A 25,181-nucleotide genomic window follows, 5' to 3' on the forward strand; every position below is an offset into this window, starting at 1 on the left:
TGTATCCCCTTGGTTAACACCCTCGTCACCCCAAGGTCCCAAATGTGCAATGGTAAAAGTGGTCCCAATTCTATATCTTATTCCTGACATGCACTCAAATACAGAGTTCTCTCAACACACTCACAAGGTCTCTCCCACACACCCCTCCTTCTGCCTCCTCACGCACTGTCTTCTTTAGGCCCTTACCGTCATGGCCTGGCCCCGAAGAGCTGCACACTGCCTGTGTTCCCTGCCTCCAGTCTGCTGTTCCTCCTGCCTTCTTTCCGAGGCACCTAGCTGATTGTGTCGTACTATTACTTAAGAACTTTCAGTAGCTTTCCGCTGCCTACCCAGTGATAATCAGACTTCCTACCATGGGAAAGATAGTCTTCCACAATCTGGCCCTAGCGACCTTCCCAACTTCCCTTTCCGAGTCTGCCTTATATCTCAGACACTCCAACTCACTCTCTGTATTGCGGGTACAGCATGCACTTCCACCCCGCCGTTCTTCAGTGTGTCCTTTGCCTTCTCTGCAATGCCTCCCGCCCTCCTAAGGCAGAGTGGGCACTGGCTCCAAGGAGGGATTTGTGAGTGGCCAGATGTAGGCCGTGTACACCAAAGGTGCCATTTTTCCCTGGAGTAATATGTAGATGGGATGGAGGGTTTTCCCAAGATGTGTCCTAGCTGTCAGCTGCTTCCCTGCCACCACACAAAGGGACATCGATGGAGCAGTTTCAAAATCCTCAACTGAAGAGGCTTCCCACAGGCCCGTGGAAGGGCCAAAGACCTCAGGTGCTGGGTTATTGTCATTTCCAGTTGATGAGCATGAGCTCAGTGATCTATTCGAAAAGAACAGAGTTCTGGGAAGTAGAGCCAACTACCTAGATGGTGTTCAGAAATCAAGTTTGGCTGTTGTTTGGGACACCCTCTATGTGCTGGCTGCTGTAACAGAGTACAGTATCATGTTTAATTTTCAGAACAGCATTCTGAGGTAAGTATTACCCCCTTTTACAGATGAGGAGCTAGACTCGGATAGGCCAAAGCTACTCTCTTAAGATCATACGCCACGCGCCCTCGCCCCTGTCCCCCCACAGCAAACGCTGCCTGTCTTCCATTGCTTTGAACGAAGGATGGACCATGTGCCCTAACGCCCATGTATAACGTGTGAGGGAAATGGGACCAGAGATAACGGGCATTTATGTGTTTGAGAGAAGCAAGAAAAGTCCCAGAGAGGTTAGGAAATTCTTTTTTTTTTAATTTCTGGAGAACTGTATGTATTTTTTTCAGAAAGAGGTACCTAATATAACCACATGTGATCTTCCCACAATCCTACGAGGTAGGCAAGGCAGGCAGGTGAGGAGTCTGAGGATTGGACAATAAAATGAATTACCCAAGGTCACCCAACCTAGGAGGAAGGAGCCGGGCTGGGACAAGAACCCAGGTCTTCTGACTGTAGTGTTCTTTCTACTCTACCGCAGGTGTAACGTGGAGAAGGTGCCCAGTAATTCTCAGTTGGAAATAGAAGGAAACAGGTCAGGATCTGTCTTGTATTCCCGTGTCTCTAAATACAGGTATCCCTTGGTACACCAAACAGATCAATCTCTAAACAGTGGGCCTTTGGAAGCAAATTTCTCCAGTCGCCTCCTGATCCACCCCTACTTGGAGTGTGAGATGGAGGCACAGAGATTCTAAAACACCTGTCATGGCTTTTGAAGTTGTTTGTGCTGTGTTTTAATTTGGCTGTGTCCATTCTGTAAATGCACTTCTTACAAAGGCGTCGGCAGCCACCAGCCTACCTGCATCCCTGGGAGATGGGTTTCTGTTGCTTCCCCCTCCCTTCCAGCGCAGCTTCTGTCTTATATCCCTCCAGCCACTTAACTTTGTGCTGTCTTGGTTTCGAAGCTTCATGAAAAGCACCTACGGTGCCTGGATCTCCTGCAGTACATGAAGAAGCGTGCACATGCACGCGGTGTCTGACATTCTGGAGTTAATTACGGCCGTGCGGAGGGTTTGCACACTGGGTTGAGTTCAGGGCGTGACTTCTGGGCCTCCCTGTCACGTATGGCTCGAAGTGTCGTAAGCCAGTCTGTTTAACCTTTGTGTGCCTCTGCTTCTCTTGAGTGGAAAGCAGAAATGCTTTTCTCCTAGAGATTTTGTGAGAATGAGATGATATTTGAGAAAGAGTCATCATTAATATACTGAAAAGAACATTTCTTTGCCCCTTTGCCAGCCTGTACTTTTTAAAAACATCACTACAATACTTGACCATCCGTATTCCACTTTTGTCAGTTGACCCAACAGCATCTTTTATGACAATTTCCCCCGTCTAGTATAGGATCCAATCTAGGGCCTGGAGGAACAAGAATTGAAGCTGTATCCTGTATTTTAGGGTGAATACCATCACCAGTTGTGGCATTCCCTTTAAATAAGGAGATTAAAAGCGGGAGTGACTTGCACCTACCCATATCTGTGTGGAGATGAAACTGCTGGGCAAGATCGTCCACTTTTGACATTTCTTATTGATGTTCAATAAACAGTTATCAATCCCAAAAGCCAGACACACATACATAGTGTGTCCAGAGAGACATCAAGACTTGTATTTTGTTTTTGCTATTATGAGAAAGAACTCAATCTGGATTCAAATTTTGGGATTGAAACAAACATTTGATTAGTTTGAGTTTTAAATACTGAAGCAACTTGGGTAAATGCTTCCACTGCCATGACGGAGAAAGGAGGCTTTATCGTCTAAATGGTGTGATGTAGGCTGAACACTCACCTGGTTAACGAGGACAGGCATGAGCTCTTTTACCCCTCTTCCTCTCTTCCACCATGAAAAGGGGATTAATAACAACTTCAAAGGGTATTACAAGCCCCCAGTGTCATGCCTGGGCTTTTTGAGGAGACGATATGACTGTATGCAGGTAGGACCTAGATAAATCCATTTTTACTGAAGACACGTGTAAACTGTAATTTCCAGAGTCATAGAAGAGGCTTGACATTTGCTTCCTCAGGATTTTTTGAGTCTGTCTGGTCCCTTACTGTCACGTATGCTTCCTTTCCCCAGAAGCCCAAGTTTACAATGTAGTGTTCAAAGGTTGCTTTATGATGAATAATTTTTTTAATTCTTTTTGTAAATCCCTTTATGTGGTCAAAAGCACTGAGCATTTTCTATGTGTCAGTCTCTGTGCAAGTAATGAGAAGAGAAAAAAGAATATATAAGACAGAAGGCCTTACAACATAGTTGGAAAGAACTATATAAGGGAATAATGCAGGTACATAGTATGAATAAAGTGTCTGTAGAGGTGGAATGGGAGGAGTGGGGAAAGCTAAGCTGGGTGGCTGGTGGGTGGAGTAGGAATTCCCCAAGTAGCCCAGGGCAGGGAGGGAGGAGTGGACGAGGCAAAGGTCTTTAGTGCCGTGTGTGTAGGCAGCCATGGAGATGTGGAAGACAGGACCCCCTCTGGAGACCACGTGCATCTCAGTATAACTGGGTCACCGGGTACAAGGGGAGAGGGGCATCCATTGGACATGGCGGTGAGTATGAAGACAAGAGGATAAATACTTGGAGGTGTGATTGACAAGACTAAGGGGCAGAGTGGATGTGAGAGGAGGAGGAGAATTTAAAGATAACTCTTGGATCTCTGTCCTGAATGGTAAGTGAATGTGGTGCCATTTACAGAAATGCAAGTGAAAAGAAAGGTGGCAGGTATAGGGGCCTGGTGGGTCTGTATGAGTGTGAGTGTGCATGTGTAGCTACCCAGCCCCACCTACTCCATCCCAGGAAATCTAAATTCTCTCCATGGCTATTAACAGCCCTTGACGTTGTGATTATGTTGTTAGTATTGACTATCCCTTCAGGACAAGCCAAGAAACTGTTTGCGACAAAATTTATTTTTAGCAACCTTGGCACTAGACCTTGCGTGTTTCTTTAAATGGAGGAGGGAGGCTGTGACTATGGATCTCAGGCCCAAGCACCTTTGCATTTAATCGCTTTAATTAGATTACAGAGAATTTGCCGCGAAGTGGCAGTGTGACCGAGTGGGCACACTTGTAGAAAATCTTCGTTCTAGGTGAAGAGCCTTTCTTCACTTAGTCTCTGTCTTGGATCCTTTGGGCCCCACATCAGGGCTGACGGTTCATTTGTGTAGTAGCAGCTTGGTGATGCCAGAGCCTCACGTATTGTCCCCGATGACACTTGCCAGAGTGTGGTCCTCAGACTTGAGTCCTGTAGCTTCGTGGAGAATTCCCAGTGCAGTTAGAGGCTCTGGGAAATTCTGCTGTAAAAGTAACTTTGTTTAACCCAGTGTTTCCCAAACTTGTTTGACCAATGAACCCCGTTTTCAGGGAACGCTGTTAACAGTCCATTAAACTCATGTTCCATGGAGCACACTAGGAAATAATGACTCAGAGCTCAGAAGTTGCACTTCGTCGAGAGAGAATCGGCTCATGGCAATATGGATTCCAGTACTTTATCGTGTCCTCATTACAAATGTTGGTACTTTCAGATGTTAACTAGAAGAGGCTGCTTTGACTCCTGGTGACTTGAGACTTATTTGGGGTGCTCAGCCAGTTATACCCACATACAGCAGGTGGGCAGCCCACAGATAAACTTGGTCAGTCTGCTTTCCGAGGCACAGAAGGCCTCCCCGAGGCTTCCAGCGTCAGCCTGGCCCCGGAGCCCGGGGTCTCTGCCTCTCACAGCCCCAGGACAATACCGGCGTAAATGACCTCTCTCTGAGGGAGAGGAGGCAGTCCCAGCTGGAAGTAACAAAACTGATTTTCTTACAGGGCTGATAAACAGTCTTCAAAACCACTCTAAAGGGTTTTGATCAAAAATGGATTGCTCTGAAGGATGGCAGCTATTTGGGCATAGATGTTCTTGTACGTTCATGGGAATGAAGCTGCCTCCCTACTTTGGAATCACGCCTCACGTCTTCCTTAAGAATTTACTACAACGGCCTCTGTAGGAAAAAGCAGTGCTCTGAGGAGCCTGCTACGACACACCCCTTTAACAAAGTGACCTTTGGGATTCCCACTGAGGTGGAGAGGCCTTTGATTTTGTTTTCCTGCAGAAGCTTTGTGCCTTTGAGTCTGGTCACTCAGGGGAAGATCAAAGGCAGGATATTCAGTGGAAGGGAGGGGGGTCCTTACCTTTGACGGGAAGACATCCTCTGAGTCACCAGGTCAACAAGATGAGGTGACGAAAGCTGGCCCAATGGCTGACTGAGGAAGCAGCAACCTGTTTTGCTGTCACATTTGGACAGATGGACAGTTAGAATTCTATATGTGTACCTGCTATTAGGAAAGGTCAAGTGAGAAAAAGAGAAGAAACTCAATGTCCTGAGTCAGTATTTCTACAAAGTCAAGTGATAGATGGTAAGTCTTCTCAAATGCATCCTGAAAAGGCCTGTCTAAATAAACAGATAAATAATACTCTCTGGATCTCATGTCCTGATGAGCACCTGTGATTTGCAGTAACAAGTTCAGTGAGAGAATTCTGAAGGAATAAATAGGCACTTTATACAGTAGCTTCTGAGGGTTGCAAAATATTGAAATTTTATGGAATTGTTCTGTTATTCTGTTCTCTTTATTTGGCTTTGTATGGTAGAGTTAAAAGGTACCAATTGGTGAACTGTACTGTTTATGATCATATAAATAAAGGTCAGTCATATGCCCCTTAGACAACATTTCTCTGGGAAAATCAAATTAGATTTTTGACTTATAGTTCAAAGAAGGTAACGCAATAAAAGTATTTGAGACCTACTTTACTTAAGGGCAATAATACAGTTCCAAATTACACTGGATTGTAAATCTTCATTTTGTTGAAGAAGAGTACATTATCATTAATGTTTATGCTCTGGCATATCTCCTTTTGGTTCTTAGTTTGCCTTTTTAAAAACCTAGCTGAAGTTGTACTGCATTTATAATTTGATATCCTGTGTGTTTTGTTTTGTTTTTTTACTGAATGTCATATACAAAGCATTTTCCCGTTCTTTAAGGCACATAATTTTAAAATACATAGTTGTAGACTGTGTCACATTCCAGTATTTGTCCCTTCCCCAATTGTTAAACATTTTGGCTGCTTTAAATTATTTAGTTGTTTTAAATAATGTTGTGATGAACATCTTTATAAATAAATATATATCTTTATATTTCAGCCTAGAGTAGATTACTGAAAGTAAAACCATCCCTCCGAGTGTGACTGTATTTAAGACTGTTGATAAAGTCTTGGTACTTTTCCTCTTGAGCTGAGCCAGCCCCTTACCATCCCCTAGCATCAGGGCATTTATCTTGCATTAACCTGATGTAACCTTATTTTTGTGGATAACTCGGGCACATTATATATCTACAGTCCTTAATGTGACCCTTGGGGTGATTTTTAACAGCTCCCAATTCCGCTTCCCAAAGCAAGTCTACCACCATGCTGTTCTGTTCTGCTGTTACCCCATCTGAGTTTCAAGAGGCTGGGAGGTCGGATTCCTACGCTTGTTAGGAATTAGCGGTCAGTACTTACTAAGACTCAGATGGGAGAGCTCATCATGAATACGGAGGGCAGGTGCCTCTGACACCTATGTCATGACTGGCTGAGGTTTTGGGGGGCTCTCTGGATAAGTAGGGTGTTACTCCAGTCTAAGTGCATTTTTAAATGGTATGTATTCAACCTCACGGGAATCTGATCCAGAAAAGAAGCAGCATGCTGTCACCTGCTGCCCTCCAATGCTGACCAATTTTTATAGTTTTCTTCCCAAATGATTTCCCGTGTTTGATTCCTTTAGCAATGTGATAGCTTTTCCGTAAAACCCCTCCAACTCCAAGAGGGTATTCTACATCATGACATTATTTTCTTTTGGAGGCAAGATAGCCACATTTTTACATTCCTTAACTGGTATAAACAAAACCTGTTTCAGCTTTAGTTAAGATTTTTTTCAGGAGTATCCATTAGGAATTCTTGTCAACAGATCAGCTCAGGCAGGTGGAAAGAAAAATCATAAAGCAGCCAAGAAAGAAAAAAAAAAACCAGACTGTCACTCAATAGCCTATCTTCTTGGTTTGGGCTTGTTGGAAAGGCGTAATAGCCAGCCTTTTCAAGGAGCAGTTTCTTAGTTAGCATTTCAGTCTTCTGCTTGCTTCCAACTGTAGTACTAAAATGCAATCAAAGATAAAGCTGATATTTATGTAATATTTATAATGTATGCAGTGACCATTTGAGAGTTGTAGTAGTATAGATGTAAAATTATTGCAGTTTGCTTTGCAGAGGTAGTGGGACAGAAATTGGTTCCCAGATGAAGCATAGCAAAGTAAATCTCAATTGTGTGTGTGCATATGTGTGTGTGTACACGTATAAGCTCTACATGTAGCATTTGCAAATCGCCGTTTACAGTGGCACATGGGGCTTTTCCATCTCACACACCATGACATCATGGCCATGTGTCCCTGTGCCCATTCACCAGTATGGAGAGGAAATGTGTTTGCCCACCAGCACCTGTAAACTCTATGTAGTGCACTATGTTCCCTTAAATTTGTATTTTAGGTTCCCCTCCTCCCCCTATGACATCCTCCCCCTCTAAGACATCCCGTGTCTTCTCGGGGTCCCATTTCTTATTCTGTGTTAGGTCGTTGTACAAAATAGATCTGAATAGTGGAATCCTCTTTTGGAGGAGGGGAGCAGTATCACTTTTGTCATGGGAAGCAGCCCACTTAGAGGTAACAGTTCATACTTAGGCCTTAAATTGTGTAAAGTGACATAATGGAAAATACCTTGGGGGTAGGATAAGTATTTCAACAGAAACAGAACACCTTCTGCAAACCATTGTACAATTAGTCTATTGTTCTGTACTTAAAAAAGAAAAAAGGAAAAAAACCTGGCACTAAGAAAAAAAAAAAAACCAGCATTTGAAAAGGTATGTTGGAAAAGCCTTTGCTCAGCTTAAGTTTGAGAAAGAAATGCCAGGAATTCAAAACTCTTATCAGCCTGCTTTGCTTCCCCTTTTTTTGATTTACTTTTTTTTTTTTAAACCTTTAATGTAGGAAGAAGTAAGTTACTGTAGTGATCCATTAGCAAATGGTCCTGCTATCCCGATGGTTCTATAGGTTATGTAGAAGCTGGACGTCTTCCAGGACCTCCTGACATTTCCTGCCCAGGCTGGCCTTCAGAGCCATTGCCTCTGAAAGGGATGGAGGAGGGGTTTTACTGCCTTGTAAATATTCCCACCCTGTGTGGAGGAGAGAAGAAACAACATACACAGAATGAAGTTATGAGCAGCGAGGTACCAAGAGGTAGCTTAATACTGAGGAGGATTTCTTCCATTTTTGTGGAAGATAGATTCTTGATCCTGGGTAAATAATGAAGTATTTGAAGAGAAAAGGATAGAGAACCTTCCAGCCATAGAGTGAGAGGTGGGTCAAGGCTGGAAACTTAGAATTAGTTAAAAAGGGGAAATTGGCGATGGTACGAGGAGGTACGCAGGACAAAGGCTATTCTGACCAGAAGAATCAGGTCAACAGTACAAATTCAGTTTGCAACGAATGAGCTGAGGAGAGCTTTGAAAGCCAGCCTAAGGTGTTTGAATGACGCTGGTGCCAACACAGCCACAAGAAGACTTCCTTAGATCACTTCCAGGTCCTTCTCTAGCTCATGTCCTCTGGTCTGAGGAGGGGAAAAAGGAAGAAGGGTAGGAATATTAGTCGAGTGAGCCTTTATTTTTGAAACAGAATAAATTTGTCTCATTTTACAGTGTTGGTCATAAGTCTCAGAACATTCAGCCCTCTCCTTTAGGAGCGCAGATAACTCTGGATTGTCTCCTTATAGGGTCTAGAGTTTCTGTGACCTAACTGAGGACAGGACATCAGACCAAGGTTGTTTTAGCCATTTTGCCCCTGTTAGAAAGAGCTTTATCACACTCTGGGTGCAATCCACTTATTTCTTTCAAGAGCACAGTTGAAATAAAGAATTGTGTCCATCACAGGTGTACAAAGCAAAGATGTGCTGGTCTTTCCTCAATAGGAAAGTGACACCATCTGTTGGCATTGTAGGAAATGGCACTATGATGATGTCACTGAGGGTCGGCTGTCAAATCCAAGATTACCAAGACGTCTTTTTGATCTTTGCTAGGTTGTAAAGAATGCTAATTATAAAGAAGTCTCTGATAGGAAAACTAATGTCTATAAATTCCTGTCAGTGCCTTTCAGATGTTCATTTTCAATCAGGTAAAATGTTTGCGTATATAAATCTCAGAATGGTAGAAAAAGAATCGACCAGATATTGTGGCCCTATGTTGAAGGTGATAGGAAATAAAATAGTTGTTGTCACGTACTGTGTGGTATAATTTATGGAGGTACAAACGCATTTCTCCACCTGGAGGGGGGAGGGTAGGAGTGGATGTGAGGGTGAGAGAACACCTTAGTTCTTGCCACCATCATCTAAAAACCCAATTCCCTATTAAACTGCGGTCCTCTTAAACCTCTTGTGTTCACCCCTGATTTTAGTATTCATGAAGTCTATATATGCATTAAAAAATAAAATAAAACACAACAGTCACCCAGTATAACAGAAAAACTCACCCATCCCTTTGACAGAGGATTTTCGGCTAATTTATGCAGGCCCCTTTGCACTTCAGCCTGTTCCCCACCGGTTGCTAGGCAACCATTTGAGTTACTGCGCATGCCTTTTTTATGATAACTGTCATTATGATTATTTTTTAATTATACAACTGGGACTCTGGATTAAAACAGCAGATTGTCACTCATTCTTTTCCACTGCTTCTAGCATTCTCTCACATGCCTAGAATCACCTTCTGAAATTTACATGGCAGTGACATATATATATATATATTTTTTTTAATATATTTCTGGCTTCACAAAGGAAGTCATGATGGCATCATAAGGGAAGCGAGATTTTTGTGAAAAATGACTGTACCATACCCCACAGCTGCTATTGATCTGGGTAGGCCAGGTCAGATAGGAGGGTCTTGAACCTAAATTATGAAAATCTTTGTTCCTTTAACCATGTCTGCTTCTAATATTAAGTGATGTTAAAAGCTTATATCGTTTTATTGCCTGTTTTGTCAAAATTACAAAATGCTAAGCAGTTGTTGCTATTAAATCTGCTTTCAAATAAAGCTACAATAAATTTGGGGGAGGGTGCAGCAGGAATCTAAGCAACATGAGGCACCCACACTTGCTAAATGTTTGTTCTTTTCTGCCCAAATTGCTCCACACAAGCAGAAGTGCAGTTAGGCATGATGAAGGGGTTCCTGTGGCAAATAGTCATAAAGGTGTGTGTGATTCACGGGGTGCAAAATACCCTAAAAGGAGTAAGACTGAAAAGATAAGACAGTCACTAGGTACATACAAAAGCTTTTCATCTGAGTTTCCAGAATATATTCTAACATATCATTTTCTAAATGTAAAGTAAATTTGAAGACAAAGGAGTATGGAAGTAAAGTCTCTGTTGTTTCTGGTTTTTTTTTTTACCAACTCAATTATTATTCATTAAAAATGGAATTTTTGGTTGAATAGGATATTTTAAATATTTCGATCAAAATGAAGAGATGTGTTTGCTCTGATAGAGAAATCCTCAGTGGACTTCCCAAATCATACATATGACAGAAGTGGGGACCTAATGGTATTTTGATGTGATTTTGAAGTTAGCACAAGGGGCGTTAATTAATCTCCAGTAGAGTTGTGGAGTTTTCCTTGATTTAAAGAGCCCCGTGTCTATATGCATGGGATGCCAATTTGCTTTTCTGGCATTCTCTGAAATAGAATGAAACCTTTCCTTAGTAGTGCATGATCTGTTATGTTTCTGTTTGTTTCCTCCACCCTGCAGTTCAGGGCGACAGCTCAGTGAAGTCTTCATTCAGTTACCTTCAAGGAAAGAATTACCAGAATACTATGAATTAATTAGGAAGCCGGTGGATTTCAAAAAAATAAAGGTAGTTATTTTGTTTACAAACTTTATTTTAAGTAAAGGAGAAGTTAAATTCATTGAAATGATTCTCGTCAGGACTTGGCAGTGGCATCTTGTCTGATCACCACTGACAGCCATCCAGGGCTTGTCACCAAAAAGGTTGGGGTGTCCTTGTGCCTTTACATGTGTTTTATTTAATCATTATGCTGCGAGCTCATATTGTATTATATTGCATTTTATTTAAGGTTTCAGATTCCCTTTCCCCACTGCACTTCCTGTTTCCCACTGCATTCTCCTTCCTCCCCCTTACAAGAAGGAATACTGGTGGGAGGGTGGTCTGTGTGATTGGCACCCCCTGGAGTTGGGCAGGCCCACATCCCTGGCGGGGCTGTGTGCTGAGAAGACAAAGGGAAAATGGGGCTTTGTTTACCCAGTAATGATTGTTGCATTTCTCTCCCTCTTCTTTATTTCATCCAAAATTTCCATTAGGAAAGAATTCGTAATCATAAATACCGGAGCCTGGGCGACCTGGAGAAAGATGTCATGCTTCTCTGTCACAATGCTCAGACATTCAACTTGGAGGGATCCCAGGTCTGTCTTCAGTTGTCTGAAAAAGATTTAACCTTAAATGTGCTTATGTTCTGTTACGTAAAATATTTCACTTTCTACCGTTTGAACCGTTGGTAGTAACCTGGCAGTAGAAAAATGAAAAATAAAATCCTCTATTCCCTGCTACCTACGTAAGGAAATTGAGGGTTTGGCGTTTTCAACTTAATGCCGGCTCCTTTGTACCATAGCTGTGCTAGCTCCTACTTGAGCTTCCCTTAAAGCCTTGGCTTCTAATTAGAGGAAGAATTCAAGTAAATCACTTAATGTAATGCTTAAAGGCTAGAGGTACAGGTTTTGCTTTCATCGAGATTGTGTATTTGATTATATTGACCTTCGTTTTTCTGATTGTAACCTTGCCTCAGGAAACTGCTATGATTTAAGACAAAAAAAAATATAGAGAGAAAATAACCATTGCCTCTAATTGCATATAAAAATGCCTTATATTAGGCCAATTGCAATTCTCTTTACTCCTCTTCTTCATAGTTGGCAAGTCTAAGAGTATATGAGTAAGTGACACTGAATTTATTAAAATAACTTGCACTTAATTACACCTCAATTCCACTCACGTTTTGTATGAACACCCTTTTTCCTATCTGTATTTCTGGCCTAATGCTCTCCCACCTGTGAAGAAGAAGGAACGAGAAGAGAGGTCCATGCGTCTGCCGACCAAGGCGTGTCCAGCCACCATTCAATTCCTTAAGCCTCTTTCCTGATCTTGCTTTTTCACCTTCTGTCAATGCCAATCACTAAATTGGAGAACATGGGAATCCTCAGGATGTGCCTTGAACAGACTGTGTATTTCCTGGTTTAATGGTTAATAGTAGTGTGATTTTGACCAAAATAATAGGTCTTGAAAGCAATCCTTCTGTTTTTAAGACACTCTTCAAAGAAAGTTAAGAGGAAAACCAGGACATAGAGAAGAAGTGCAGGAGTCAACAAGGAAGTCTTTTGCGAATGACCATTCAAAGTCTCTGGGTAGATTTTTGGGTTCTTTATACTACAATGGCAACATTGTGATATGCTTCCAGTCCCACGACCTCCCTGTCTGCCCACAGTCGCTGTCTCACACCTCAAATGTGGTGACAAATGGCCTCTTGGCTGGCTTCCCTCCCAGCCCATCCTGGATACTAGTTTATCTTTCTCTAAACACCTTCTCACCCTGTCCATCTACTGCCTACCAAGCTTAGAGGTACCCCATGTACTATTAAATTCTAGAATGAATTTCATGTCTGTAGGCTGCTTTCTAAAGTTGTACCCTACCCTACCCTGCCTCATTTAGCTTCATTCTCTGCTGTTCCTCAACCTAAACACTTGCTTGTTCAGTCTGACTGGTCCCGTAAACACCTAGTTGCCTGAACACACATGGCGTTGTAACAAATAACACGGACAGAGCCTGTGTACCCTTTATAGCATCGCAAGATAGTCACATGTTTTGTAACACGGTCCAGTGTCATAACCAGGAAATTGACATTGGTGCAATTACTTGCATCGTTTTTATTCCTGCCTTCCCTCCTTTCTTACTTTCTCTCCTTTCTCTTCCCTGATGGAACCCTCCTCACCTTTAAGACCCAGCTCAACTCTGATGTCTCTGGTAAATTCTTACCACAAGGACCCCGTTGATCACAGTGTTCTCTCCCTGGTCCTTGTTCTATTGTACTGTATTATTTGGTGTTTACCACAAGTTGCGCAGTCACTTTCTTGAGTGTGTGGCTCATCTTTGCAATAAAGGAATGTGTTCCTAGAGCAAGGATCATTTTTTTCTGTGTTTTTAATTTTTTATTTACTTGTGGTAAAACATAAAATTTGTCATCTTAATTATTTTTAAGTTTACAGTTTAGTAGTGTTAAATATATTCTTATTGTTGTGCAACAGATCTCCAGAACTCTTTCATCTTGTAAAACTGACACTATACCCAGTAAACAACAACTCCCCATCTCCCCGGCTCCCTGCCAATTCCCATTCTACTTTCTATTTCTGTGAATTTGACTACTTTAGATACCTCATAGAAGTGAATCACACAGTTTTTGTCTTCTTGTGACTGGGCTGTTATTTCACTTAGCATAATGTCCTCAAGGTTCATCTATGTTATAGCATGTGACAGGATTTCCCTCCTTTTTAAGGCTGTATAATATTCCTTGGTGTGTATATTCTGCATTGTGTTCATCCATCCATCAATTATGGACATTTTGGATTGCTTCCACCTCTTGGCCATTGTGAGTAATGCTGCTGTAAACATGGGTGTGGAAATCTCTCTTCAAGACCCTGATTTCAGTTGTTTTGGATATATACCCAGAAGTGGGAGTGCTGGATCGTATGGTACTCCTATTTTTAATTTTTTGAGAAAAAGAACCATTTTTGAACTTTGTATTTCTCTCAGCAACTACACAGGGCTATGCCTAGGTGTGTGCACACACTAAAAATAAAGTATTGATTGGAATAGTATTGTCTGGTACTGATAAACTCAGTAATAAAGAATAGCTTCCATTTTGTTAGGGGAATTGCATTTTAAAGAAGATTGGTTCACCAAAGCACTTGATAGAACAATTCAAATAAGAAATGTAGTTTTGCAAATAGCGTTTTTGTTGTCAAAGATGGGAGGATGTCCTATGGAAATCCACCCTTCTCTCCCAAGTGCATGCACGCACACACACACACACACACACACACACACACACACACACACACTGAAGTTATTTCAACTGCATATGGACTTTTTCCTATAAGAATATGTGTGTCTGTATTTGAGTTTGGTGTTTTCCTGTAGGCCTAAAAGCTAATGTTGACGTTTCTACTAAAATTCATGTGAAATAAAGTTGGCGTGTTGCATAACAAAGAGAAGAGCACACTGCAATTGTGAATCTTGGGCCCTCAGCTTGCAGTTTTTAACAGGTGCCGCTTTGACCCTTTAGATCTATGAAGACTCCATCGTCTTACAGTCAGTGTTTAAGAGTGCTCGGCAGAAAATTGCCAAAGAGGAAGAGAGTGAGGACGAAAGCAATGAAGAGGAGGAAGAGGAAGATGAAGAGGAGTCAGAGTCGGAGGGTAAGCCCAGGCATGTGGTTCCTCCACTTCTTTGCCCCTTGTCACCTGCATGGATGTTTCCACAGATGCTAACAGAACAGACCTTAGAGTCAGGCAGATCTGGATTCCCATCCTTGGTCTCCCATGTCCTTGCTGGCCAACCTCAGGGGGTGTACTTAACCCTGCTCAAGCTCAGTTTCCTCCTCTGTAAAACAGAGGCACTAAACATGCTCCCCCCCCCGCCCCACTAAGCATGCAAAAAGCTTAGCATATGGCCAGGCTCCTAGCAAAGGCTCACTGAATGCTGCCTTTGAATATCAGTGTAATAAACATTTTCTCCCAACATGGTTGTTAACATTTCCTACCTGTTCTGTAGCACAGTAGCTCTCTAGCCTGAAGGGATTGATAGAGCTTTGATTGTTGTGCTCCGCTGCCCACAGTCTCTGATTCAGTCGTCTGGGGTGGGGCCTGAGAGTCAGCATTTCCAACAAGTTCCTGGGGGATACGGATGCTGCTGGGCCCAGGACCACACTCTGAGAATCACCACTTTAGAAAATAATGGTCAAACTGAGTTGAAACTGTGGTCCATCATGGAGCAGATACTGATCCTGTCTTTATTTAAAATTTTGATATTTTTTTCATCACAGATTGTTTTTGCATTAATTTTGAGTTTTTAAAATATTTCTTTAGAATATCATTTGTCTCGATTGCCAAGTTTTGGTGCACTCTCACATTTGGTACCCAAGGCAAGTACCTCCCTTATCTTTCCCTAGGCCCAGCCCTGGTTGCTAACCCTAATATTTCAGAGGTTAAGTCTGCCTTCAAAAGTCTAAAATTTCTTCTTACCTAATTATGTTTTCACCCCATAACTCTTCTCAAAGTAATAAATCCCAGTAGTTTATGGTCTGCTATGTAAAACAGCACAGATATGCTTTAAAATTTTTTATTAGATTTGTTCCTAATTATATTCTTAGTACAGACAACTTGGAAAATATTTTTTTAAGAAAGGAAAATTTGTGTAATTCCATTACCCAATATACACTTAACATTTTGAGACGTTGCCTTCCAGTTTTTTTCCTGTACATAAATATTTTGTTTATAAAAGTATAGCACATTGTTTTGTAGCATGATTTTTCTATTTATTATGAACATTTTCTCATAGCAATCGGTGTTTCTATACAGCAGTTTATATTAACATTCATTAGTGAATGTACCAAAATGTGTTACTCTCACTCTAAATAATGCTGTCCTGAAAATTCTTACCCATAAGTGACTGCAGACATTTTTAAAACATCTGATGCATACATATTGCCACACAGAACGGAGTTTATGTCTTTGTCAGCAGCCTAGGAGTGTCCGTTTCCCCACACCCACATCTGCTCTCAGTCGTCGTCTTTTTGGTGATTCTGCCTTTTATTTATGAACCTTGTTCAAGTTCACGTGGTTATTCCCTAGTTGTAATAGCCTAGCATTTGATGAATAAGTCTACATTACCTATCTCAGTTAAATATTTCCTTATTTTAGAGCCAGATTTCTAATCTGTTTTCAAACAGCTGCCCTCTTATCCCGTCGATGAGTTCAGTTTCTTTAATCCTTCTTGATACTTGGTGTAATAACTTTCTATTGCTGCGATAACAAATTTCCACAAACTTAGTGGCTTATTACAACACAGTTTATTATCTTGTACTTCCTTAGGTCACAAGTTTGTCATGGGTCTCTTGGGGCCAAAATCAAGGTGTCACCGAGGGGAGAATGCATTTCCTTGTGCATCCTTCTCACGTTGGCATCTCTGACTCTCTCTTCTGCCTCCTCCTCTTCCACTTACATTTTTTCTCTTGAGGTGTACTTGACGTTAACATACCAGTTTCAGCTATACAGCATGATGCAATATTTGTATGTATTGTGACATCACCACTATAAGTCTAGTTAATATTTGTCATCATACATACTTAGAAATTTTCTTTTCTTGTGATGAGAACTTTTAAGGTTTGCTCTCTGAGCAACTCTGAAATATGCAGTGTAGTATTATTAACTGTACTCGCCATGCTGTACGTTAAACCCCGTGACCTATTTATTTTATAACTGGGAGTTTATACCTTTTGACCCCTTTCACCTGTTTCACACACCTCCTGACTCCCCCGCTTCTGGCAACCACCAAATCTGTTCTCAGTTATTTTTGTTTTTTAGATTTCACATATGAGAGAGATCATACAGTATTTGTCTTTTTCTGTCTGGTTTATTTCACTTAGCATAATGGCTTCAAGGTCAATACATGCTGTCGCAATTGGCAAGATTTCCTTCTTTTTATGGGTGAATAATATTCTGTTATGTATTTACCACATTTTCTTTATCCGTTCATCTATTGTTGGATACTTGGGTTGTTTCCATATCTTGCCTATTGTAAATAATGCTGGAATGAATAGGGGTGTAGTTATCTTTCTGAGTTAGTGTTTTTGTTTTCTTCAGATAAATACCCAGAAGTAGCATTGCTGGATCACATGGTAGTTCTATTTTTAATTTGGGGGGGAATCTCCATACTGTTTCCCATAGTGGCTGCACCAATTTGCATTTCCTCCAAGAGTACACAAGGTTTCCTTTTTCTTCACATTGCCCCTAACAGTCCTCTCTTGTCTTTTTGGTAATAGCCATTCTAACAGGTGTGAGGCACTATCTCATTGTGGGTTTGATTTGCATTTCCTTGATAATTAATGATGTTGAGCACCTTTTCCTGCACCTATTGTCCTTTGGAAAAATGCCTCTTCAGATCTTCTGCCCATTTTTAAATCAGATTTTTTTTTGCTATTGAGTTATGTGAGTCCTTTATGTATTTTGAATGTTAACCACTTAATGGATATGCTTTGCAGATATTTTCTCACATTCCGTAGGTTGCCTTTTCATTTTGGTGATGGTTTCCTTTGCTGTGGCAGAATCTTTTTAGTTTGATGTAGTCCCACTTGTTTATTTTTGCTTTTGTTGGCTTTACTTTTGGTGACAAACTCTAAAGGTCATCACCAAGACCAATGTCAACGAGCTTACTGTCTGTTTTCTTCTAGGAGTTTTGCAGTTTTAGGTCTTATGTTCAAGTCTTTGATCCATTTTTGAGTTAATTTTTGTGAGTGATGTCAGATAGTCTTGTAGGTAGCATATGGTTGGTTCTTGTTTTTTTAACCCGTTCAGCCACTCTGGTTTTTGATTGGAGAATTTAGTCTATTTACATTTAAAGTAATCATTTGGTAGGTGTGTACATATTGCCATTCTGTTTATTGTTTACTGGCTGTTTTGTAGTTCCTCTGTTCCTTCTTTTGCTCTCTTCCTTTGTGGTTTCATAACTTTAGTGGTATGCTTAGATTCGTTCTCTTTATCTTTTGTGTATTTCCTATAGGTTTTGCTTTGTGATCACCATGAGGTTTACATATAACAACATATCATTATAACAGTCTCTTTTAAGTTGATGATAACTTGAGTTTGAATGTATTCTAAAGCTCTATATTTTTACTTTCTCCTCTCCACGTTTTATGTTTTTGATGCCACATTTTTTTATTTTAAAGATTGGCATCTGAGGTAACATTTGTTACCAGTCTTCCTTTTTTCTTCTTCTTCTTCTTCTTCTCTCCAAAGCCTCCCAGAACATAGTTGTATATTCTAGTTGTAGGTCCTTCTGGTTGTGCTATGTGGGACGCCGCCTCAGGATGGCTTGATGAGCAGTGCCATATCCACACCCAGGATCCAAACTGGTGAAACCCTGGCCTGCTGAAGCAGAGCGTGCGAACTTAGCCACTCAGCCACGGGGCCAGCCCTGTGATGCCACATTTTATCTTTTTTGCGTATATTCATGTGCATCTGTTAACTAATTATTTTAGTTATAGTTATTTTACTACTTTCATCTTTTAACCTTCATACTAGCTTTACAGGTGATTAATCCACTACCAATGTTATATATTTACCTTTACCAGTGATATTTATAGTTTCATATGTTTTCTTGTTACTAATTAGTGCCCTCTCTTTTCAGCTTAAAGTCCCCTTACCATTTCTTGGAAGGCTGGTTTACTGGTGGTGAACTCTTAGGTTTTGCTTGTCTGGAAAGTTCTTTATCCTTCAATTCTGAATAACTTTGCAGGGTAGTGTATTCTTGGCTGGAAGTTTGTTTCTTTCAGCACTCTGACTACTATATCATGCTACTACTCCCTTCTGGCCTGCCAAGTTTCTGCTGAAAAATCTGCTGATAGTCTTATATGGGGGTTTCCTTATACGTGACAAGTTGTTTTTCTTTTGCTGCTTTTAAGATTTTGTCTTTAACTTTTGACATTTTAACTATAAAGTGTCTTGGTGTGGGTCTCTTTCGGTTCATCTTTTTTGGAACTCTCTGGATTTCCTGGATCAGGCAGGTCTGTTTCTTTCCCCAGCTTAGGGAAGTTTTAGTCATTATCTCTTCAGGTAAGTTTTCTGCCTCTTTCTCTCTCTGTTTTCTTTCTGGGATCCCTATAATGCAAATGTTGCTCCACTTGATGTTGTCCTATAAATCCCTTAAAGTATCTTCACTTTCTTTTATTCCTTTTTCTTTTTGCTGCTCTGATTGGGTGTGTTCCACTGCCGTGTCTTCAGGTTCACTGATCCTTTCTTCTGCTTCATCTAGTCTGATATTGAACCCCTCTAGTATATTTTTCCGTTCAGATATTGTATTCATCAGCTCTGTGACTTCTGTTTGGTACTTTCTTATATTTCTTTCTCTTTGTTGAAGTTCTCACTGTGCTCATCCGTTCTTCTCCTGAGTTCCGTTAACATCTTTATGATCATTATTTTGAACTCTGTATCAAGTCAGTCATTTATCTCCATTTCATTAAGGACTTTTTCTGAAATTTTATCTTGTTCTTTTGTTTGGAGTATATTCCTTGACTCTCTGTGTTGGTTGCTGTGCATTTAGATAAAATAGCTACCTCTCCCAGTCTCAAAGGAGGGGCCTCCTGTAGATGAACCTTATCATTCAACCCTGTCCTTGTTCTTGGTTGTCTCTCATACTTTTTTCATTTTCCAAGCAGCCTATTTTATTTCTAGTGTCTCCCAGTAGTTGAGGTGTGCCAAGACCTATTAGCATCCCAAAGGGGAGGATCTCAGTCAGCACCTAGCTTCAGGCTGATTGTAAGCCAGGGCCTCAGGCAGCAGCTTTTAAAGTATGCAAATATATACCATCCTGTGGGACTACAAGCATTAGCTCCACTGGCCACCACAGCCAGGCAATCTAGAGGTGTCTCTGGAGAAGCAGTTCCAAAAACTGGGGCACCAGATATGTGCAAAAGCTCCCCTCTGGGAGATACTAGCACTCTGGAGCTTGGCAGAGAGAGAGAGCACGAAGACAGTGCCCACCCTCTGAGGTCTCTGAAAAGGATTACAGTCAGCCCTTAGACAGGTGCCTAATTAGAACCCTGCTTCTTGGCTACTTCTGTGAGGATAAGCTAATAGGCCTCATGCTGTACCCTGGGGAGAGGGGCTAGTTGCAAAAAATGGGGAACCAGAGGATGGTACAAGCTCTTTTCCATGAGATACTGGTGAGCGGGAGCAAGGCAGAGATGGCACCTGCCAGCCTCCATACCTCAGCAGGCCTTTAGATGTGTGTTAAGTTAGATGCCTGCCTCTCTGGCTGATGCTTTAAGATAAGCAAATAAGCCTCCTTTTGCACGAAGTCTGGGTGCTTCTCAATCAGTTGCCCCTGTGCTGGGCCCTGGAGTGGGTGAGTCCCATGGTGTGAGCCCTTTAAGAGCCGTTTCTCAGTTCATGTGAGCCTCATTGGTTTTCAAAGCTATTTGGGGGCTCATCTCTCAGGTGCAGGTCTTAAAATTTGAGGTGCCCAATGTGGGATTCAAATCTTTCCCTCCTCAGCGTCACTGCACCAGGAGTGGGGTTTATCGTGAGAGTGCGTCTTGGCCTCTCCTGCTTGCTTCAACGTTTTTTTTTTTCTTGTTTGCCTGATGTGTAGGAGTCGTCCAGCTAGTTTTTAGGGTTTTTTTCAGAGGAAATTGTTCCATATATGTAGCTGTAGATTCGATGTGTGGTGTGTCTGTGGGAGGAGGTGGATTGAGGATCTTTCATCATGTTGAACTGGAACCACCTCCTCCTCCACTTTTAGGGACTCAGTGCCCACCTGGTCAGTCCAGCATAGTCTCCCCTCCTCAGAGTCAGCTGGTCAGCAACCTTAATCCCTTTTGCCGTGTAATGTAACATTTTCATAGGTTCTGGGGATTGGAACATGGACATCTACGAGAGGGTCATTATTCTGCCTACTGCTCTTGGTAATTAGAACTTTTCATGAGTCCACATGGTGGTATCAAAAAGCCTTAGCATCCTATTCCTAGGGCTCACCTGATGGGCCAGTTTATTAGCCTAGTTGTCCATGGCAGCCTGTCAGGGGGGATTTTGGAGCTGGGTATCCACTGACACACAAAGCCTGCCAACTTTAGAGTGTCCCACACTCCAAGGTGCATTTACATCATGTTCCTAAGGATGCATTTTCTTACCTTCACTGGCAGGCTTCTGCTTTTTCACACCTTGCATGGATTTCCCATAGTCCCATGTCAGGAACGGCAACACCTGTGTAGATAAAGATATTTCACTTCTTCTTTCCAGATTATTTAAAAATCTTTTAGAGGCCTCCACATCTTCATGCATTTGCATTAATAGACCTTTTCATCCTGAATCTTTTCTTCCTATCTTAAATTACTTCACCCAAGGCAACAGGCCCCCACCTTATAGCTCATTCAGCAGCAGACATTCGCACAAGATGGATAGAAGCCTCAACTAGGAATACTGTTTTGTGTGCTAGGATTTGCCAGCCTTTGCCCCTTTGGGGATGGGGGAAGGGCATATGTTGTCACCACACTTCAGTTCAAAACAGATCTGCTCTCATATTTTTGGGTAGCCTACACTTCCCTGGAAGATTTCATTTTTGTAAATGTTTTGTGGGTCCCTCGACTTCACAAAAGATGTGTGAAAAATTCTTCTAAGATTCCTTCTGGAACTGATTCCCTCCATGACAATATCTATTTCTAGGTGTCTTGAGACCCACCAAACACGATATTCTAGCAAAACTGGTTTGCATGAGAGACCCACAGTTTCAGTAACTTCATCATCAAATCCTAAAAATGGTATTCAGTGGACATCTATCCCACAACGATGCCATGGAACAGGGTTTCTTTGAACTTTGGGATATGCACCTATATCTGTTGGTTAGCACTTTGAACTCTTCCAATTTTTATTTCTATCCTCAGAAAAGCCCTGTGAGAGTAGAAATAGGTACCATCTTCCTGAAGGTAAATTTGGCAGAACACTGTTAGAAATTTACCATGTGAATATGTCCACCATACCTCCCGAAATTCTGGCAGGATATGTCAACAAATAGGTTTATGACAGCTTTGTTCATACTGGCAAAAAAGCTAGGAACTTCGGTGCCCATCACTAGGGAACTGGTTACATAAATTACAGTGTACCCATAAATTTTCAGGCCTTAAAAAGAATTAGACAGTTATGTATTAGTTGATGCATAGAAATGTCCACATATGTGAGAAAAAAGGCAAGGCATGGAATATGGGCATGTATAAAGATTCCTTTGGTATAACTATATAAAGCAAGAGTGTATGTCTATCTACTTGAATCCTTTATATTCTCTCTATATAGAATTTTATGGAATCTATATATAGATAGAATCATACACACACAGGGATGGATATATTTGCGGGTATGGATGTATACTTTTTTTTTTTTTGAAATAATGACCAGAAAGAAAACAGTAGGAAGAGAGACTAGAGATGGGGAAAGGAAGCTTTCAGATTCATTTGAGTGTTTTGTTTTGCTTTTACTTTCATTTTGCACCTTTCTGTGTTGTTAAAAATATTATTCAACTATTTGAATTTTCTTTTTGTTTAAGTCAACTGGAGTTATCTACATAGTAAAATTACTGGCCTTTTCTCTTAACCGTTTACACTTATTTATACTTTTTAATGTCAAGTTCTATTAAATAAATGCCCACACCCCTCCACAAAATAGGAAGGGCAATCCTCATTATCCTGTTTAGGAGGATCCCTGTTCAGCCATTAGGAGCCAGGGAAAGGACCCAGCCCAGCTGCCCTCCATGGGACCTCGTTCCCTCTTGTTGCCTGTTTTACGGCGATGATGTAATTTATTGTCCAAACTGAGACACGGCTGTAAGTGAAAGGGGTTGCTAGACAGGATGATGGAGAACAGGCATAAGTTGAGAATGTTCTGGGCGCTCCTGGACGTTTGGTTCGTCAATCTTATTACTATGTGTAAGAAGATTTTCCTGTGATTCCTCATTGCTGTCTATATTATTTTGTTGTAGCAAAATCCGTTAAGGTGAAAATTAAGCTCAATAAAAAAGATGAGAAAGGCCGGGACAAAGGAAAAGGCAAGAAAAGGCCAAATCGAGGAAAAGCCAAACCCGTCGTGAGCGACTTTGACAGTGATGAAGAGCAAGATGAAAATGTAAGCCTGGTGGGCTTGGGCTGAAGTCGGGCGGGGGTAGCGCTCTCCACTTCTGTTTCCCTCTCGTGTTTGCATGCCCCTTCCAACCTCTTCACTTTACCACCCAGAAAGGAAAACCTAAAGATTTGGTGAGATTTCATTATTGAGAGATGTGAACTGAGCTGCATGATTTATATCAGAGAATTTGGGGCTGTGTTTATTGCTTTTTTAATAGTCTTCACAAATGAAAAACTACTAAATCAAGTTCCCTTTTCTTATCTTCCCACAAATACAGTTTTCTCCTTGGCCAGTTAATATTTTATATCCGTAACACCCAGCATCGTGCCTAGTGCCTAGTTTATAGCAGTATATAGATGAAATAATCATTAGATGAAAGAATGAGAAAAAGTGTTGTAATGTCAGTTTGGGTTTGAGTTGCTAGTTAAGGTGCCATACAAAAAATCTGGATGAAGTTTTAAGTACTTAGAGGTGTTATTTTTTAAGATATGAAAAATTAGGGGGGATTTATGGAGCCAGGCCCTGAAATAAGTACCTTCCCCTATGGTACCATGTTTAAGGCTTATGTTAGCATCATGAGGTAGATGTCACTCTCAGCAAGTTACAGAAATCAGTGCTTACATTATGTGTGTTTTGCTCCAAGTCATGTAAGTAAATAGCGGCTGAATTCAGACCCAAACAACATAACTCAGTCAGTCATAAGTCAGCTATCCCTGACTGTGTAGGCAACAAGGGAGCGGTGCTGGCAGAAACTTCTAGCCTTTTGAAGTCCCCTCCCTTTCATTCACTTTCCAGAGGACCTCAGGTTCCCTACCACCCACCTTCTACTTTTTTTCTGGAAAGATAATTTTCCATTTTAGTACATAAGTATGCTAGCTTGATTTTCCTTCAGCACATAGCCATTTGGGTCTGATGAGAAAGTTTCAGAATTCTTATCCCACCCACCCCACCCAGCCTTGACCCTGGGCACAAGCTTTTTCAAATACATTTAAAATACTATGTTTTCTTTAGAAGACTTACCGGTGAGGAGACATCAAATACATCGTTACTTTTTCCTCCCATGAATTTCCTAAAACATAGTGCTAAAAAGAGGAATTATTAGCCATAGACTTTTCATGCCACAGTGAAAGACAGCAAAACACTAGTATAGATGGTGACTGTTCCTTTCGGGGTTCCAGTTAGCCGCTCCCCTTTTCAGTGTAGAGGCTGTCAATGCCTCTTTGGTATCTTTCCATCTTCCCACAGAATGAAGTGGCTTGGAGGGTTAACTGTTTCCAAAATGTCTTTTCTTTTCTATTTTGCCTCTTGATGGTTTATGATGTCTTCTGTTTCTTACATGTAATTTTATTCCATTTTATCTTATTTTTACTTTTAGGAACAGTCAGAAGCAAGTGGAACTGATGATGAGTGATCCATATGGACCTTTTTCCTTGCAAGAACTGAATTCCTTCCTCCCCTCTCTCATTTCTGCCCAGTGAGTTCACTTGTCATGGGGGCGCTGGGCTGTTTCTCTATCATCATCATCTATAAACTAGCTTTAGGATAGTGCCAGACAAACATATGATATCATGGTGTAAAAAAACACACACACACACACACAAATATTTGTAACATATTGTGACCAAATGGGCCTCAAAGATTCAAAGATTAAAACAAACAGAAAAAAGCTTTTGATGGAAACTATGTGGATGGATAGTATATTTCTATGGGTGGGTCTAATTTGGTAACAGTTTGATTGTGCCTGGTTTTATCACCTGTTCGGATGAGAAGATTTTTGTCTTTTTGTAGTACTGATAACCAGGAGAAGCCATTAAAAGCCACTGGTTATTTTATTTTTCATCAGGCAATTTTCAAGGTTTTTATTTGTTCGGTATTGTTTTTTTTACACTGTGGTACATATAAGCAACTTTAATAGGTGATAAATGTACAGTAGGTAGACTTCACCTGCATAGACATTTTTCCATTTTATGCTCTATGATCTGAAAAGAAAAATGCTTTTTGAATTGTATAAGATTTATGTCTACTGTAAACATTGCTTAATTTTTTGGCTCTTGATTTAAAGAAGAAAAGTTTTGTTGAAAACGCTATTGAATATTGCAATCTATATAGTGTATTGGATGGCTTCTTTTGTCAACTTGATCTCCTATGTTACCAATGTGTATCGTCTCCTTCTCCC

General features: G+C 41.0%; 1 protein-coding gene across 1 annotated transcript in view; it reads left to right on the top strand.

Annotated features, from left to right (window-relative positions):
• The window catches only part of SMARCA2 (SWI/SNF related, matrix associated, actin dependent regulator of chromatin, subfamily a, member 2), a 164,357-nt gene extending 139,712 nt beyond the window's left edge, over positions 1–24,645 (top strand). Inside the window, exons 30-35 of the mRNA XM_046665065.1 lie at positions 1,458–1,511; positions 10,808–10,913; positions 11,378–11,479; positions 14,407–14,539; positions 22,866–23,008; positions 24,381–24,645. Of these exons, the coding sequence (XP_046521021.1) occupies positions 1,458–1,511; positions 10,808–10,913; positions 11,378–11,479; positions 14,407–14,539; positions 22,866–23,008; positions 24,381–24,416 (574 nt within the window). The 3' untranslated portion in view covers positions 24,417–24,645. The remainder of the gene's footprint in view (positions 1–1,457; positions 1,512–10,807; positions 10,914–11,377; positions 11,480–14,406; positions 14,540–22,865; positions 23,009–24,380) is intronic.
• The last annotated feature ends 536 nt before the right edge of the window (positions 24,646–25,181 follow it).

The sequence above is a fragment of the Equus quagga genome, chromosome 6, assembly GCF_021613505.1.
Source record: "Equus quagga isolate Etosha38 chromosome 6, UCLA_HA_Equagga_1.0, whole genome shotgun sequence".
Classification (NCBI taxonomy): domain Eukaryota; kingdom Metazoa; phylum Chordata; class Mammalia; order Perissodactyla; family Equidae; genus Equus; species Equus quagga.